Source organism: Podarcis gaigeae, assembly GCF_964106915.1.
Source record: "Podarcis gaigeae genome assembly, chromosome: 2".
In the NCBI taxonomy this organism is placed as follows: Eukaryota; Metazoa; Chordata; class Lepidosauria; order Squamata; family Lacertidae; genus Podarcis; species Podarcis gaigeae.
In genome coordinates, this window is record NC_139679.1 from 713,761 (window position 1) to 727,650 (window position 13,890).

The 13,890-nt window shown below is 44.5% G+C and overlaps 1 protein-coding gene across 4 annotated transcripts in view; it reads left to right on the forward strand.

Moving 5' to 3' along the window:
• The window catches only part of GMIP (GEM interacting protein), a 79,904-nt gene that overhangs the window by 26,286 nt on the left and 39,728 nt on the right, over window positions 1-13,890 (forward strand). For 3 of the 4 annotated variants that reach the window (XM_083729173.1, XM_083729175.1, XM_083729174.1), the window contains exons 2-8: window positions 6,461-6,554; window positions 7,767-7,842; window positions 9,184-9,247; window positions 10,906-11,031; window positions 11,663-11,727; window positions 12,999-13,109; window positions 13,306-13,386. In XM_083729173.1, coding sequence (XP_083585299.1) covers window positions 6,461-6,554; window positions 7,767-7,842; window positions 9,184-9,247; window positions 10,906-11,031; window positions 11,663-11,727; window positions 12,999-13,109; window positions 13,306-13,386 — 617 coding nt within the window. Of the gene's footprint in view, window positions 1-251; window positions 4,176-6,460; window positions 6,555-7,766; window positions 7,843-9,183; window positions 9,248-10,905; window positions 11,032-11,662; window positions 11,728-12,998; window positions 13,110-13,305; window positions 13,387-13,890 lie in introns of those variants that run through there. The other variant, XM_083729176.1, reaches the window with a different exon arrangement.

Genomic DNA, 13,890 nt, shown 5'->3' on the forward strand with positions numbered 1-13,890 from the left:
CCTCTGTCGTCCCCTTCTCCTTGTGCCCTCAATCTTTCCCAACATCAGGGTCTTTTCCAGGGAGTCTTCTCTTCTCATGAGGTGGCCAAAGTATTGGAGCCTCAGCTTCAGGATCTGTCCTTCCAGTGAGCACTCAGGGCTGATTTCCTGCAGAATGGATAGGTTTGATGTTCTTGCAGACCATGGGACTCTCAAGAGTCTCCTCCAGCACCAGAATTCAAAAGCATCAATTCTTCAGCGATCAGCCTTCTTTATGGTCCAGCTCTCACTTCCATACATCACTACTGGGAAAACCATAGCTTTAACTATACAGGATATAAATGCATATATTAGTGAAAATAGCATGTAATGCAATATATAAGGAGAAACTATGTTGCAAAAAATGTGTATATTAGGAAATAGCACTAAAATGTAATTAATCTTCATGAGGGACTTGTGTTTTTTATAAAAAAAATGCAAATGTGGAATGTGAAGAACTGAACTAAGACTGAAAAAATGAGAAATGAACTAGAATTGACAGATTTGCCCATCCCTAGATATGGGCAAGGCACACTTATTATGTTTATATAATAAGACATTTAGGCTAAATTTTAGGAAGAGTTCTTGAGTTATAGAGTTCCTTAATATTAAGATAGATATCAGTGTTATAAAATACATTCATGACTGTGCATATTCTAGGCTTCTGAACACATATTGTACAGATGTAAAAATTGGTATTAAGTACAATATTCTGCATACTGTCTGTTCAGCTTCCATTTTAAAAAACCAAGTGTCTAGTCCTCATGGTTGCAAAAATAGCCTTGAACGTGTGAGCACTACCAGGTGAAATTGGCAGTGTGTGTTTTGGGAAAGATTTCCAGTGCTGAGTGAACAGAGTTTCAGTGCCCTGCAAAGATTTCTGTGGACAAAGCAAAATAAATTAGGCAAATACATGCAATTTTTATAAGAGCTGTTGATTTCAACTTGACACAGATTTTTTAAAATAAACTTGGTACATGCCAACTTAAAGCATAGAGTACATATAGCCCTGCATAGCCTGACAGTGCAAAGTTTGGTCTTCCTACAACTTTTATATGATTCAGTGTCTACTGCTCAGAGAGATGGTTATATCAGTCAAATGGCACATGTCAAATATTGATATAAAGCAAATCCAACCATGGGTGTCTTTGGGATCTCTCCTTAGTAGACTTGCTTTGACTTCCAGGAAGGGAGGAATATCAAAATTAAATATGAGGGGGTGGGGGGAGAAGCTGTAGAAGTCTTGTGGAGTGTGGACCCTGTAAGAAGGGCACACATTGGTTTCACTCTTCTAGCAGACAGTGTGGTCCTTGTATGCACTGATGTGGTCGGTTTCACAGCACTTAAATGGCTCATTGACAGTACTGGCTATAGTGACTCTGGCAGGCAAGCTTAGGGCTCATCCACACATCTTTTTGTGGCATGGTTCTAAGCACAGGTCTGGGCAGTATTGTTATTAGATTTGGGGTTTTCTGGGATCAGTGTTTTCCCCAGGAAAACTTGCGTTTTACCATTGAATCAGAAAAAATGGCAATCAGGTTTTCTGTACATTACTGTTTGCTCTGATTTAGCAATAAAATGCAGGTTTTCCCAGGGAAAGCGCTGGGATAACCCCCCCCCCCTTCAGACCTGGACCTGGAAAGCATGAAGCCAAGGTAAGTGTGAACCAGCCTATAGCTACTTTTGGACGGGAGGTGCTATAAGACATGGACTCTCACTGGACAGTGCTGAAGTCATCACCACCAGGCATGTCCATCACAAATCCCTATTCTACTTTAGCTGTGCCCATGAGCATAGTCAGACACACAGGGGGCAGCTGCCCCTCCAATCAAGTAAGTAAATAAAAATACTTAACTAACTGACCAATCACGTCTCCGATAGCTTGGATCTGCAGAAATCCTGGCTGCACCCATGACTGCGCCCTTCATTTCAGCCACTGTCTGAAATGTGGCAGGCAATTACTAGGTCCAGGGCCTTCTCCGTAGTGGCATCCTCCCTCTGGAGACTCTACCCAGAGAGAATCACCTGGGGAGCTGGCATTTTATTGCTGTCACTGCACTGTGAGAGGGTTAAAGACTAATTTTAGCATAACTGTTTTTAGTGGACAGCTGGTTTGCTATATTCTATGGTCTTGTTACATTGCTCCATTTTCTAGGGTTCTCTTCTGATGGGGGTTCTGTAAGAATTGTTTTTCTTTTAAATGGATTGCAAGCCACTTGGAGAACCCATTAAGCTAGGAATGTAGGATACACCTATTAGAACAAACAGTCTGCACCTCCCAGTCCATCTAGTCAAGCCATTTTGAATGCCCAAAATTTGCACACACAGATATTTGGATGTTGGGAGGAGGTTACACTGTTCTGCTACAAGAGTTCAAGCAGATGTCTCCAGAAATAAAAACCAAGGGTCACTTCCCGGACTATCCCTAGCAACCAATCTTCCCCATTAACCATCACGTCCCCCAGCACTAGCAAGGTGAACCCCACACTCCACTTTGTTATGCAGAGCTAGGATTATTGATGCAGATGTACAGAGCCGGCTACAGCATTGCATATCATGCCCCAAAGGGCAAAAGCCAACTTCCTAGGCGTGCCTTCACATTGACAACAGTATCAACAGCACAGAGGGGTTTGTGCTGTTTGGAGACACTGAGAATTCTCAGATTGCAGAGATGGTTGGATTCTGCTGCACTTAGCATGCATGCTGTCCAGAAAGACAGGCCAGCAAAGCCTCTTCCTCCAACCCGTGCAATTTCCGTGGTCGGCCAAGGTGTGTCAGCCAATACTGTCAGGACAAAGCTAAACTCAAGTCTTTGTCTTTTCCCTATTGGCTGCCCTCCCATTAAAATTCAGCTGGGCAATCTGCGTAGTTCAGTAGTGAGGCAAGCAAGAAGGTGCAAGACCCAGCTGAGTTAAAATGATTTGGAGCAACATTGCTGGCTCTTTTCGTTTTCATTTGTGCCTGACAAACAAGCCTTTCCTCCCATTGCTTGCTGCTTAGTGAAGCAACCCCCTGAGTTTAAGGCAACCACATCCTGTTTCTGGAGGAGGGGGAAGGAGAGCAGAGAGATTTTGCTCTGTTTATGGTATGAAGAAGCACATGCCTTGTTTTAAAGGTTTGGCAAAGGGTTTTGACCCAGAGTTAGGCCATCTTTACACATGCTGCATCCTGATATCCAGGTTTATTATGAGCATATAGGGTGTTTTCTTTTTAAATTGTTGCTTGGTGGTTTCCAAGGGGAAGCATTCTAAAATGGCCTCTTCCCCATGCAGTCTGAAGTGCTCAAGTCTAGATTCCACCACTTCAAGTCCCCCACCTGAGTCTTCTGCACAAGCAGTCAGGCCAGGCCAAGTGTTTGTTTCAGGAAACAGAATTGGACGTTAGTGAGACTCTAGGGAGAAGCCTAGAAGGGGGGTGGCACAGGTTTGTGCCGCCAGTGCATGCTCCTCTCTGCTTGCTGCTTCACCCTTGGCACACCCCATCATTATGATAACGCGGCTGGTGCACTGTGCCCACAGGGGCGCAAGGGGGAACAGACGCCCAGCAGTGTCCTGAGGAGTTTGGTAGCCCCTTTTCCCTCCTTCCCTGTGTTGCTCAGCACATCCGCTGTGCCCCACAGGCCATGAGGAGGGTGCTGGAATGCGGTGCTGCAGCCATGGGTGAGGGCTGTGGGGCCAATAAGGGCACAGAGGGACCCCCAGCATGCCTGGTCTGCTGCTGCACCATGACTGGATACACGTGTCTTTCAGTGACTTTGTGGTAAAGCCAGGGCTGGCCCACCTATGAGGCAAGGTGAGGCAACCGGCTCAGGCGGCAGGATCCACGGGGGCAGCAGATCCTGATGTTGATCTTTCTTTCCCCCTGGTTCCTGATCTTCCCTCTCCCCTTCTTCCTTGCTGGGGAGGGCATTCGCCCAGGTGCCAAAATGTCTTGGGGTGGCCCTGATAAAGCCTCTCATAGGGATTGGCTGGGCAGCACCGATGTCATAATGTGGTTGGGTTGCACCAATGATGGCTGCAACCCTACTGAACTATTTTTGCCCTCATCTGTCCAATTTTAAATAGCACCTTTGAGCAGGAAAGGAGGCAGCAACAGACCAAAATTAGTAGGAAAGTAAAGCAAGTTTTTCCCTAGAAGAATAAGCAGAAAAAGGAAAGGTCGGAAGAGAGTTTATAGTACTACAAACCAATATAGACTTTAGGCCAGCTGAACAGTTATGGATAAGAATCTTGGGTATTGTAACCTTGTGTGAAATGCTGAGAATCCTCAGCTGCCCATCAAAGAGTTCCCCCAGAAGTAGGACTGCCATATTTAAAAAAGTAAAAACCATGACACACTGAAAGTTGTTGGGCTTTTTTTTTTTTTTTAGTAAAAGCTACAAGAAAATTTGAGGTTTTGGAGCTTTTAAAGGCAATTTTGGCACAATTTAACCCCCGTTGCAAGTGGAGAGCCAAGGTGTGAAATTCTGCAGAGCAGCAATGGTCCATCAGTGCAAGTATTTCTCCTTGTGCTACATAGTGTCCTGCCCCTCTTCTTACCCCTGTGTACCTCCCAAAACTGGAATTCTCTCAACCCTTTGAAGCAGAGTTGGTGATGGCATGGGGCATGCGTGGAGAACATATTTAATGTTCTGGCTTAAGCAGGTTTCCATTGTGAATATCCTAGCTGGAATCCAGCTGAAAATAGTGCAGAGTAATGCAATGCACTTTATTCCATGCTACTCTGAAACCAACCAATCAGCTACTGGTGCCTGGCTGGGGAAATATCATCCTTGCCCCCGTTTTTCTGGCAACTGGTGTGAAATAGGTAAATAAAAAATAAGGTCAGTTTTCTTGGGTGGATCCTGTTTAACAGGACTCTGTAATTAGTCTGGATTCAGGACCACACTCTTTGGATGACAATTTGTTCCCCACGTCCCATGGAGCTCTCTCCACTGCAATGACTGTTGTGATGTCCTCAGAGAGAACACTGGCCCAAGTTTAATCCCAAACATCTCCAGGAAGGGCAGGGAATGTCTTAAGGGCTTGTCCACACTTCCGCTTCTCCTGTGCCTTGGAAGCACAGGTCTGAGCCGTTTACCCCTTTCCCCTCACCTTTCCCAGGGAAACCCACTCTTTAGCTCTAAATCGGAACAAATGGCAATCCACAGAAACCCCAATTGCTGTTTGCTCCGATTGAGCACTAAAGAGTAGTTTTCCCTGGGGGGAAGTGTGGGGAAGACCTGAAATTCTGTTAGGCCACTGCCAGTCAGGGCTTATCCACACTTACCTTGTGCCCCACTCTTTCCAGGCACAGGTCTGCACTTTAAAGCTCCATGTCCAAGTGCCCCATTTTTTGCTCCAGAGCTTTCCCTGAGAAAAGCGTCTCTTTAAAGCTGACTCAGAGCAAACAACAATTTGAGAGTGCCATTTGCTCTGACTGAGCTTTAAAGCTCCTTGAACACAATGTGCCTTGCTTTTCTGTGAAGATACTTTTCTTTGTCCTCCTGTAAATATCCTTCCAACACAACAGCACTGATTTCTCTTGCCCTTTATCATATTCTCAACTAGCTAGCCCCACCCCCATCAATTGCATGGATTCAGAATATGATAGCAGTGGGACCCATCCAGTATTGCTTTTGTCATCGGGGGGGGGGGGGGAGGGGATGACAGACACAGTGTTTAAAGAGAAGCCACAGTTGGTTATTGGTCTGTGGTACAAGCCTGGCAACTTTTCAGTTTACATGACAATTGCTGGATCTTATCAGGTCAGATGCTGGGTCGGCCATCAGTTCTGCCACTCTCTCCTATGTTTACAGCCTTTCTTTAAGTTTTACTTTTCACAATGCTGTATGTTTGTTTGTTTATTTATACTTTCATCCTCCATGTTCTGTTTTTAAAAATGCAAATATGTTTAAAAGAGTTGCAAAACTGCTCACAGGACCGATACCTTGCTGATGTCATCTGTGCTAGCCAATTAGTACTGTCAGTGCTTTCCCCCTTTCTTTCTTTTTAAGGAAAAAGGGTCTTGGCGGACACCATGAAGTTGTTACAGTAAATGCCACACTTTTAACTTTTTTTGGGGGGGGGGAGGTACCCGTACTGCATAGCCTTGAGTATCTCCAGAAGAAAAGTACCGAGTGCTGTGACAAGCCAGATCTTCCTGCAAACTAGCATCACTGTTGTTTTTTCCTAAGGAGCAAGTGGCACGTTTGTATTAAGGAGAGTTTCAAGCCAGCTCTGCAAATCTTGTGCCTGTCTTTATTTCAGTTTGAGCATTCACTAAGCCCAATAAGATTTCAAACACATCCATATTGTTAATTATTTAAATAGTTTTCAATAGATTTTAGCTTGAAAGGAAGACAAGACTTCTCTATAATTTTGCATGGCTAGATTCTATCTTTCATTGTTTGCACAAGGCCTCATGGAGATTTCTCTTTTATCCCTTTTATCCTCCTTTCCAGATCTCAATAGCCAAGTGAAAGGGACTGAAAACAAGAAACGCTTCAGTGAGATTTTCCGGAGTCTGGATGCCATAGAAATTTCAATTGGAAATTCGTATGTATCCAAGATCGGTTTCATAGCAATCCTCCTAACAGTGCTCACCACCACCGCTAAATTTATCCATACTGTTGTACAGAACCAAAGGGAGAAAGATCACACAGATGAGGCATGAGCATCTCCATCAACTGTGGCTGCTGAAAAAAGCACAACTGCAACCATGAAAATGGCTTAGAATTGTCAGAACAATATTTCTACTGACCTGTCCAGGGTGTTATGCTTTTCGCCAGAACCAGAGGGTGCAAAGCCAGAAAAAATAACCCAGCTGAATTCTTCTTGCATTTAGCCTGGTTCTTTTATTTATTTAACAAAATTTATATACTGCTTAAATGGAAATAAAACCTCTAAGCACTTTTCAAATAATATAAAACATACATTTAAATTGTCAATAAAAATCAGTGTTAGAAACATGCTATAAAAAGCAAAATGAATAAAATCAACAGTTAAAAGTATACATTCTAAGCTAACATTATGTTATTTTTGGTTATTGGTTTTTTAAAGTTTGAGGTGCAGGTGCCTCCGTGGCTAGGAGTGCCTTTCACCAGCTTGATTGGTAAGACAGCTGTGGCCATTCTTGGACTGGGATAACTTGACCATGTACTGGTAACCTCGTGGTTGCACTACTCTGGTGCACTCCATGGGGCTGCCCTTGGGGTTGGTCCACAGGCTGCAGCCGCTGCAGAATGCGGGAGCAAACCACCGGCAGCATATAACACACCACTGGGGGGATTTTTTTCTGGCTGCCAAGCTGCTGCCAGTCCAAGTTCAAGGTGCAGGTATGAAGATATAAACCCCTCTATAGCTCAGGACCAGGGAGCTTGAGAGACCACCTTATATCTCACCCAGCAGATCACTGCAGCATGCAGGAGAATTTACCCTTTCAGTGCCAAAGGTTTCCAAAGTTTTCTCTGCGGTAACTCTGGGCAGGGCTTTTTGTGTGGTTGCCCCTGCTCTGTGGAATAGCGTTCCTGTTGAGATGCCCAATGTCGACAGGTGCCCAATATCCACACTTTCCAGAAACAAACTGAGGCTTTATAGGCTTTTCCAGTTGGCTAAATGGGTTTTTGCTTTGGTATGGTTTTAGTTTTGTTTTAAACACAACTGCTGGTACCCCACCACCCCCAGCAACTGTTTATTGATGGTTCTGGTGGAGAACCTTTACTTCTGCCGTGTGTGTAATATTACTTGTTGGCTCTTTCTAATTTGCAGGGCAGTTGATATGTTCATTGATGATGTTAATGACAATGATAGTGGAATCTCAAACCTGCAGACGGAAAAACTACAGGTACGTTGAAATGTAAGCCTGACGCTGGAGTGAAAAACTATTGGTGCATTTGTGAAAAGCTAATTTGTTCCAACAGTTCAAAAGTAACCAAATCCCTTCATTTGCATGATAAACTCCCCCATAAAGTCTAATACCACAAAACTAGCAAAATGGGTAGCCAACATGGTGCCTATGGGTGCGGTGGCCCCCTTGAGAACTTCCACACACCACTCACTGTCCCTTGCATTAACAGGAGAGAAGGGGGCTGGCTGCCTTTCTTCCCCTCAAAAAGTCCTGTACAGCTGGAGGACAAAGTTGGAAGGCTCTCACCTTCATCTGCTTCTTTTCTGCTGCATGTGCTTTTCAAAGCTCAGACCAGCACTGAAGCTGAAAGCAGGAGAAAGCGGAGATTCTGGGAGCTTGTGGGGAGGGGCTAGGGGAGAAAGTGGTCAAGAAAGAGAAAATGTAATTGGAGAGAGTGGAAGGAAGAGAAGGGGCAGTGTACATGTGCAAAGATCCAGCAAAACAGATCCACTGGAAACGGCATAATTTTTTTAATAAGTTTTCTCCTCCTTCCCAAATTACCATTAAATCACAATTCATATCTGTCTCATTGACAAGACTGCAAAAATCACAGATCCTGTGCTTTGGTCTAGTGCTGCCATGGTGTAAAATTGTGGATCCAAGGCACAGATCCTTATGGATCCCCAAATAGTGAGAAATTAGCTTAATACCACTTTTTAGCTCAAAGGGTGTGAAAGGTGTCTGAGACGACACTGCAGGATATTTCAGCTATCTTGTGAGGTTTTGGATTTTATCACTTGCCTTCTACCATCTGCATAGCTGTCAACGTTTCCCTTTTTTTAAGGGGAAATTCCCTTATTCCGAATAGGATTCATCGCAAGAAAAGGGAAAAGTTGACAGCTATGACCATCTGCTCCTTCCCAAGTTTCTGCATCAGAAGCAGATTATGTGGGTGGGTGGGTGTCAGGTGCACAGTCTGCACCTCGTGCCCTTTGGCAAAATGAAGGGCTTGCCCACACTTCCACTTGCCCCATTCCTAGAAAGCACAAGCAGGTTTCCACTTGCCCTGCTGCTTTCCCCAGAAAAACTTGCTCTTTAAGTGCTAAATGGGAGCCAATCTCCACCTGGAGAAAACGTGGTTGACCTTTGTTCTGATTCAGTGTGAAGAATGGGTTTCCTCTCGAGAAAGCAATGGGGCAAACAGAAGCTGGAAGAGCCCTAAAGCACTGTAGTTGTGTTAAACAAACCAAATGAAGCTTTAAAATGGGGGGCTGTGCATTTGGGGGTTATTCGCCCATTTGAAAACATTCTCAAAAATGTTATCTCTTTGTTTCACAGACAGATGAAGCTTTCTATAAATGTGAAGGAAGTTCGGAAGCAGGAGAACCAGGGAACATGTCAGGTAACAGGACAAGGGAGGTTAAACAAAGGTGGCCAAATTCAGTTTGGATTGCCACTGTCATTTTATATCTGCTGCTAGGCTTGAGGACTCTTGTAACTTTTTGGCATCATGAATGGCAGGACATCCAGGACAGACAAAAGAAAGTCCTTCTCCACAAAATGCACAATTAATTTATGGAGTTCACCATCACACAATGTGGCGATAACCAGTAGCTTAGTTGGCTTTGAAAAGGGGATCTGATGAATTCATGGAGGATGTGTCAATTAAATGATGTTTTTTTTTAATTACAAAAGCCGACCCTCTGGTTATATTTTCACTTAACAGCATGGCTACCCACAACCTGTTGTGAGGAAACACATTCTTTGGTTGCTTCCCCCATCACTACTTCCATCTGGAAGGGGGAGGAGATTGCTGGCACTCCCTCTCCCCTTTCTCTAGTTTCAGAACTGTTTAGGGGCAGTTTAATGGCTGAATGGTGGCAACATGAGGATGACCATCCTGGGTGGCATGTGATTATGTAGGTCAGGTGTTGGAACAAACCTTGCCTTGGAAGAACTTGCTTAGGTTTTGTGATTTTTCCACCCTAAATGACAGATTCCTACTCACTGATTCATGGGATCAAAGTCACGTTTAAGCATTACTGTATTAAAGACATATGTAAAAGGGAGTCAAAGAGGGAAGTGCTCTGGAATTAAGAGCAATCACTATTAAGTATGTACACACTCTTAAAAGCCAGACATTCAGTGTGATGTCTCACACAGGTGGGGTCCTTTGCCCTCCTACAGAAGAAAGGCCTCTCATTGTGAGAACTGGTCTTTTTGGCTAAGTAGTCTGGCTGAAGGACCAAGTTGCCAGGGAGAAAAATGAAACTGTAAGTTGGAGAACTCATTAGTTCCAGAACAGTAGCACAGACAGATGACAAGAAGGGCATGTCCAAAGGATGAGTCATTGGGGGATTGGTGCTCCTTAAGTATGAAAATCCCTCCCAATGTTGCTGGACACTTACAAATAAGATTTTATACCCCTGTCATTCTTTCCAGAGGTTCCTGTGATTTTGTCTGTTGTTTCTTATATTATTGAGGACCTTCTCTGTTTTGGTTGGCATCCAAAATACCAATCCATATTTCACCACCCCATTTAACTTGGATCAAGAACAACAAACCTGTTGCCAATGACCCCTTTAATGATATCTGAATAACCTATTTACAATATTAGGGCTCCATCTGGAAGTACCCAAAGAGATGAAGATAGCAGCACTGCTAGTGAACTAGAGAAAGCCTTGTCTGGCTCAGGAGCAAGGCAAGCATCAGGAAGGCGGAAGACATGGAGCAGGTGCTGCAAGAGACACACACACGGGGCACTTTGTTACAATGGCAGTGCATGTTACAAGGAAGGAGAAGCTACAGGGATTGAAAATGCCAATCACCAATCAGCGGAGGAGGGGGGTAGAGTAAAGCAAGAGGCTGGTAAAGATGTTTGGTCTCCTGGAAGCCAATGGGCTTCCCGTGGTCCAATGAGCAGAGCGACTAGACACCAAGTCTGGCTTTGACCTGACCAATGGAGACTTGTTTGCCTCCTCACGCTGCTGAGTGCTGGTGGTCAGCCACAGGGACTTCTTCTGCAGCTGCTTCCTGAAACCTGCAAATTAATTTTCTCAGCTGAAGAGGCCGACGAGATGCTGATCAAGTGCACTGGTGGCGTGGAAGCAGCCCTAGGCTATGCCAAGATGTGGTGCAAATACGTCAAGGAACTCTTGACCTGGGTTGACAAACGCCTGAATTACGGTGAGGCTGGTTTTGCATTATCCATGACCTAAACAGGCCATCAGACCCCCCCCAAACTCTCCTCTAACACAGACTCTTTTAAGTTAAAATCCAGGTGATATATTTCCACATTAGGCAGCCATAAAAAATGTCCCCACAAGCAATCCTGGCCAAAACAGCAGCAGAAGATGACATTAGAATGGGTACACAGTGTTGCGACATACAAGAGCCCCACAAGAAGCATTCGGGAATCCAGTTGGATTTTCAGTAAGGCTTTATTCAGTTTCAGTCTTGCAGCATTGTAAAGCAGTCTTGGTACATTAAGGATACACAAGATACAGGTGGAATTACATTCAGGGAGAAGCCATCACCTGAAGACAACCTTGCCTCTTTATGCTAGCTGGCAAGGAATCAATTAGGCTACGCCCCATGATGCTTAGTCATCACATGCTGCTGAGTCAGCATTCCCAATAAGCACAGTGTTTAACTCCTTGATACCCACAACACTCCAACACATAGTTCTTTCCATGACTCTTGCCAAGGTAGGAGCAGCTTTCCAAAATCCCATGTTTTTGTGGCTACATAGAAAGAAGCTCTCTGCTCCTACTATATGTTTCCTTTGGAAATTCAGTCTATTGTTTTCTGTTCATAGAAACTGAGTTTGCAAAGAACATCCTGAAGATCGCTGATGCTGGCAGGAGTGCCATTTTCCCACAGGTATTGTTTCCTAGTTGCTCCCTTCTGGGACTTCATGTCACAGGCTGTGTGAAATAGTTTCGGTATTGCCCTACGTTGTTTGATCTGTAGGGTCTTTGCTAGTCTCTCCCATGCAGAGCCTAAGTCTATAAGGTGTGTGTGTACCCTCCCCCCACGTTTACAGTTACCATTTTTCCAGTACGTATAAAGATGAATTCACCCATGCAAGGGCTAGTGTTCCAGGGTGCCACTTCCAATAATGCAGCACCCAAAGGCAACTGTTATTTTCTGGTATTATGTTCTCATCAGCTAGTTAATGGACATGACTCACTTGAAAGCTAGCCTCTCTACTTGACAGAGCAAAATTAACGCTTATGTGCATTTCACCATGCTATTAGCATTAATTTCATGTCTATTTTATTCCTGCAGCTCTGAGAAGCAACCAGCACCCTCTGTATGTCAGGGATGGGCAACCTGGTACCCCCAGGTGTTGCTGGATTGCGACTCCCACCTTCCTTCATCATTGGCCATGCTGATGAGAGTTGGAGCCCAACAACATCTGGAACACCACACAGTTCCCTGTCCCTGTTCTATGTTGTACACTCAAACCTCTGTTCTCAAATGGCTCCGTTTTCAAATGTTTTGACTCCCAAATGCCAGAGACCTGGAAGTAACTGTTCTGGTTTTCAAACAATTTTCAGAAGCTGAACTTCTGACACGGCTTCCGTTTTGAGTTTCCCTATTGTATTGAGGCTTCTGCTTTCAGTTTTTGGTTGTCGGACGTTTCGGAAGTCGAATGGTCTTCCAGAGTGGATTACATTTGACAATTGAGGTTTGACTGTATCGTAGTGCCATGACACTAGCTTCTAATATGGCTGGGCTAAGTTGCAGCTAGAACTCCTAAAGCTTGATTCTCTGCTTTCTCCTTTAAGCAGGCAGAGGGGTTGTTGCTGAAAACCACTTCTGTGTGGTATGCAGCTAGTTTTGTGGATTGGCTCTGGTGCTTCAAAAGTCTTGAAAGCCAGTTGCAGTGCTGATGTGGACACTTGCCACGTGACGTGGCTGATCCACGGGGTGAGCTGTTCACATATGCCATGGTTACTGCATTGAGCCAGCAAATGAAACCGGCAGAGCAGTGCCACATACGTGAGATAGGAGGTCTTCTTTCATCACTGTGCTAATAGGGAGACTGAGCATTCCCTGTAAGCTGGGATTTGAACCCAAACATCCTTGTTCCAGTCCCAACACTCTCAGTCCTAGAACCCATTGGCTCTGTGTTTTTGTCTTTTCAGACTTGTATGCCCTTACAGAATCTGTACACCATGACCATGGAGCATGACATCAGGGCAGGGAACTTGGCCATAGAGACGGCTGGGATTTTGCAAATGAAGGAATACTATCAGGTACAGTGTTTCTCAGCTTAGATGAGACACCATTTTACAAATGCAGCAACTAAAATATCTCTTGGGCTTGCAATCCATTCTGCTGATTTGCCCAGGTCCCTTGGTCACTCATGGTGTCTCCTAGATGCCATAGATTTGTAAATAATGAAACCTACTGCTCGAGATCTCACTTCCTGCACCCCACCTTGCCTTGCAGCCTCTTTGGGCGAAGAGGAATGAAATTGAGAAATGGCGGAAGGAATTCAAAGATCAGTGGCAGAAGGAGCAGAAAAGGATGGTAAGAGCAGATCTAGGAAAGGATCGTGTGGGGGGGGGGAGGGAAAAAGCTGCAATCACTGGGAGGTCCCCTTTCATGCAGTATTTCTCAGCTGGTTCCTGGGCAATGCATGCTGGGATTGATAAATGCTGGGATTGATATGAAAGTGGAAGCTTGGGGAAGTACTAGGACAGGCATAGGCAAACTCGGTCCTCCAGCTGTTTTGGGACTACAACTCCCATCATCCCTGACCACTGGTCCTGTTAGCTAGGGATGATGGGAGTTGTAGTCCCAAAACATCTGAAGGGCCGAGTTTGCCTATGCCTCTACTTCTCAGAGGTCCAATATTTGCAATCCTTGTTTTGCTGATGTCATTTAATATTCTAATTTTCTGAGATTATTAATTTGGGGTTTTCATCAGCTGTACGCCATGATCATCACAATTATAAAAAATAAAGGCTTGACATAGCTTGCTTTGCATGTCATGAGTCTATCTCATATATTAGTTTCACCTTTTAAGTTAAA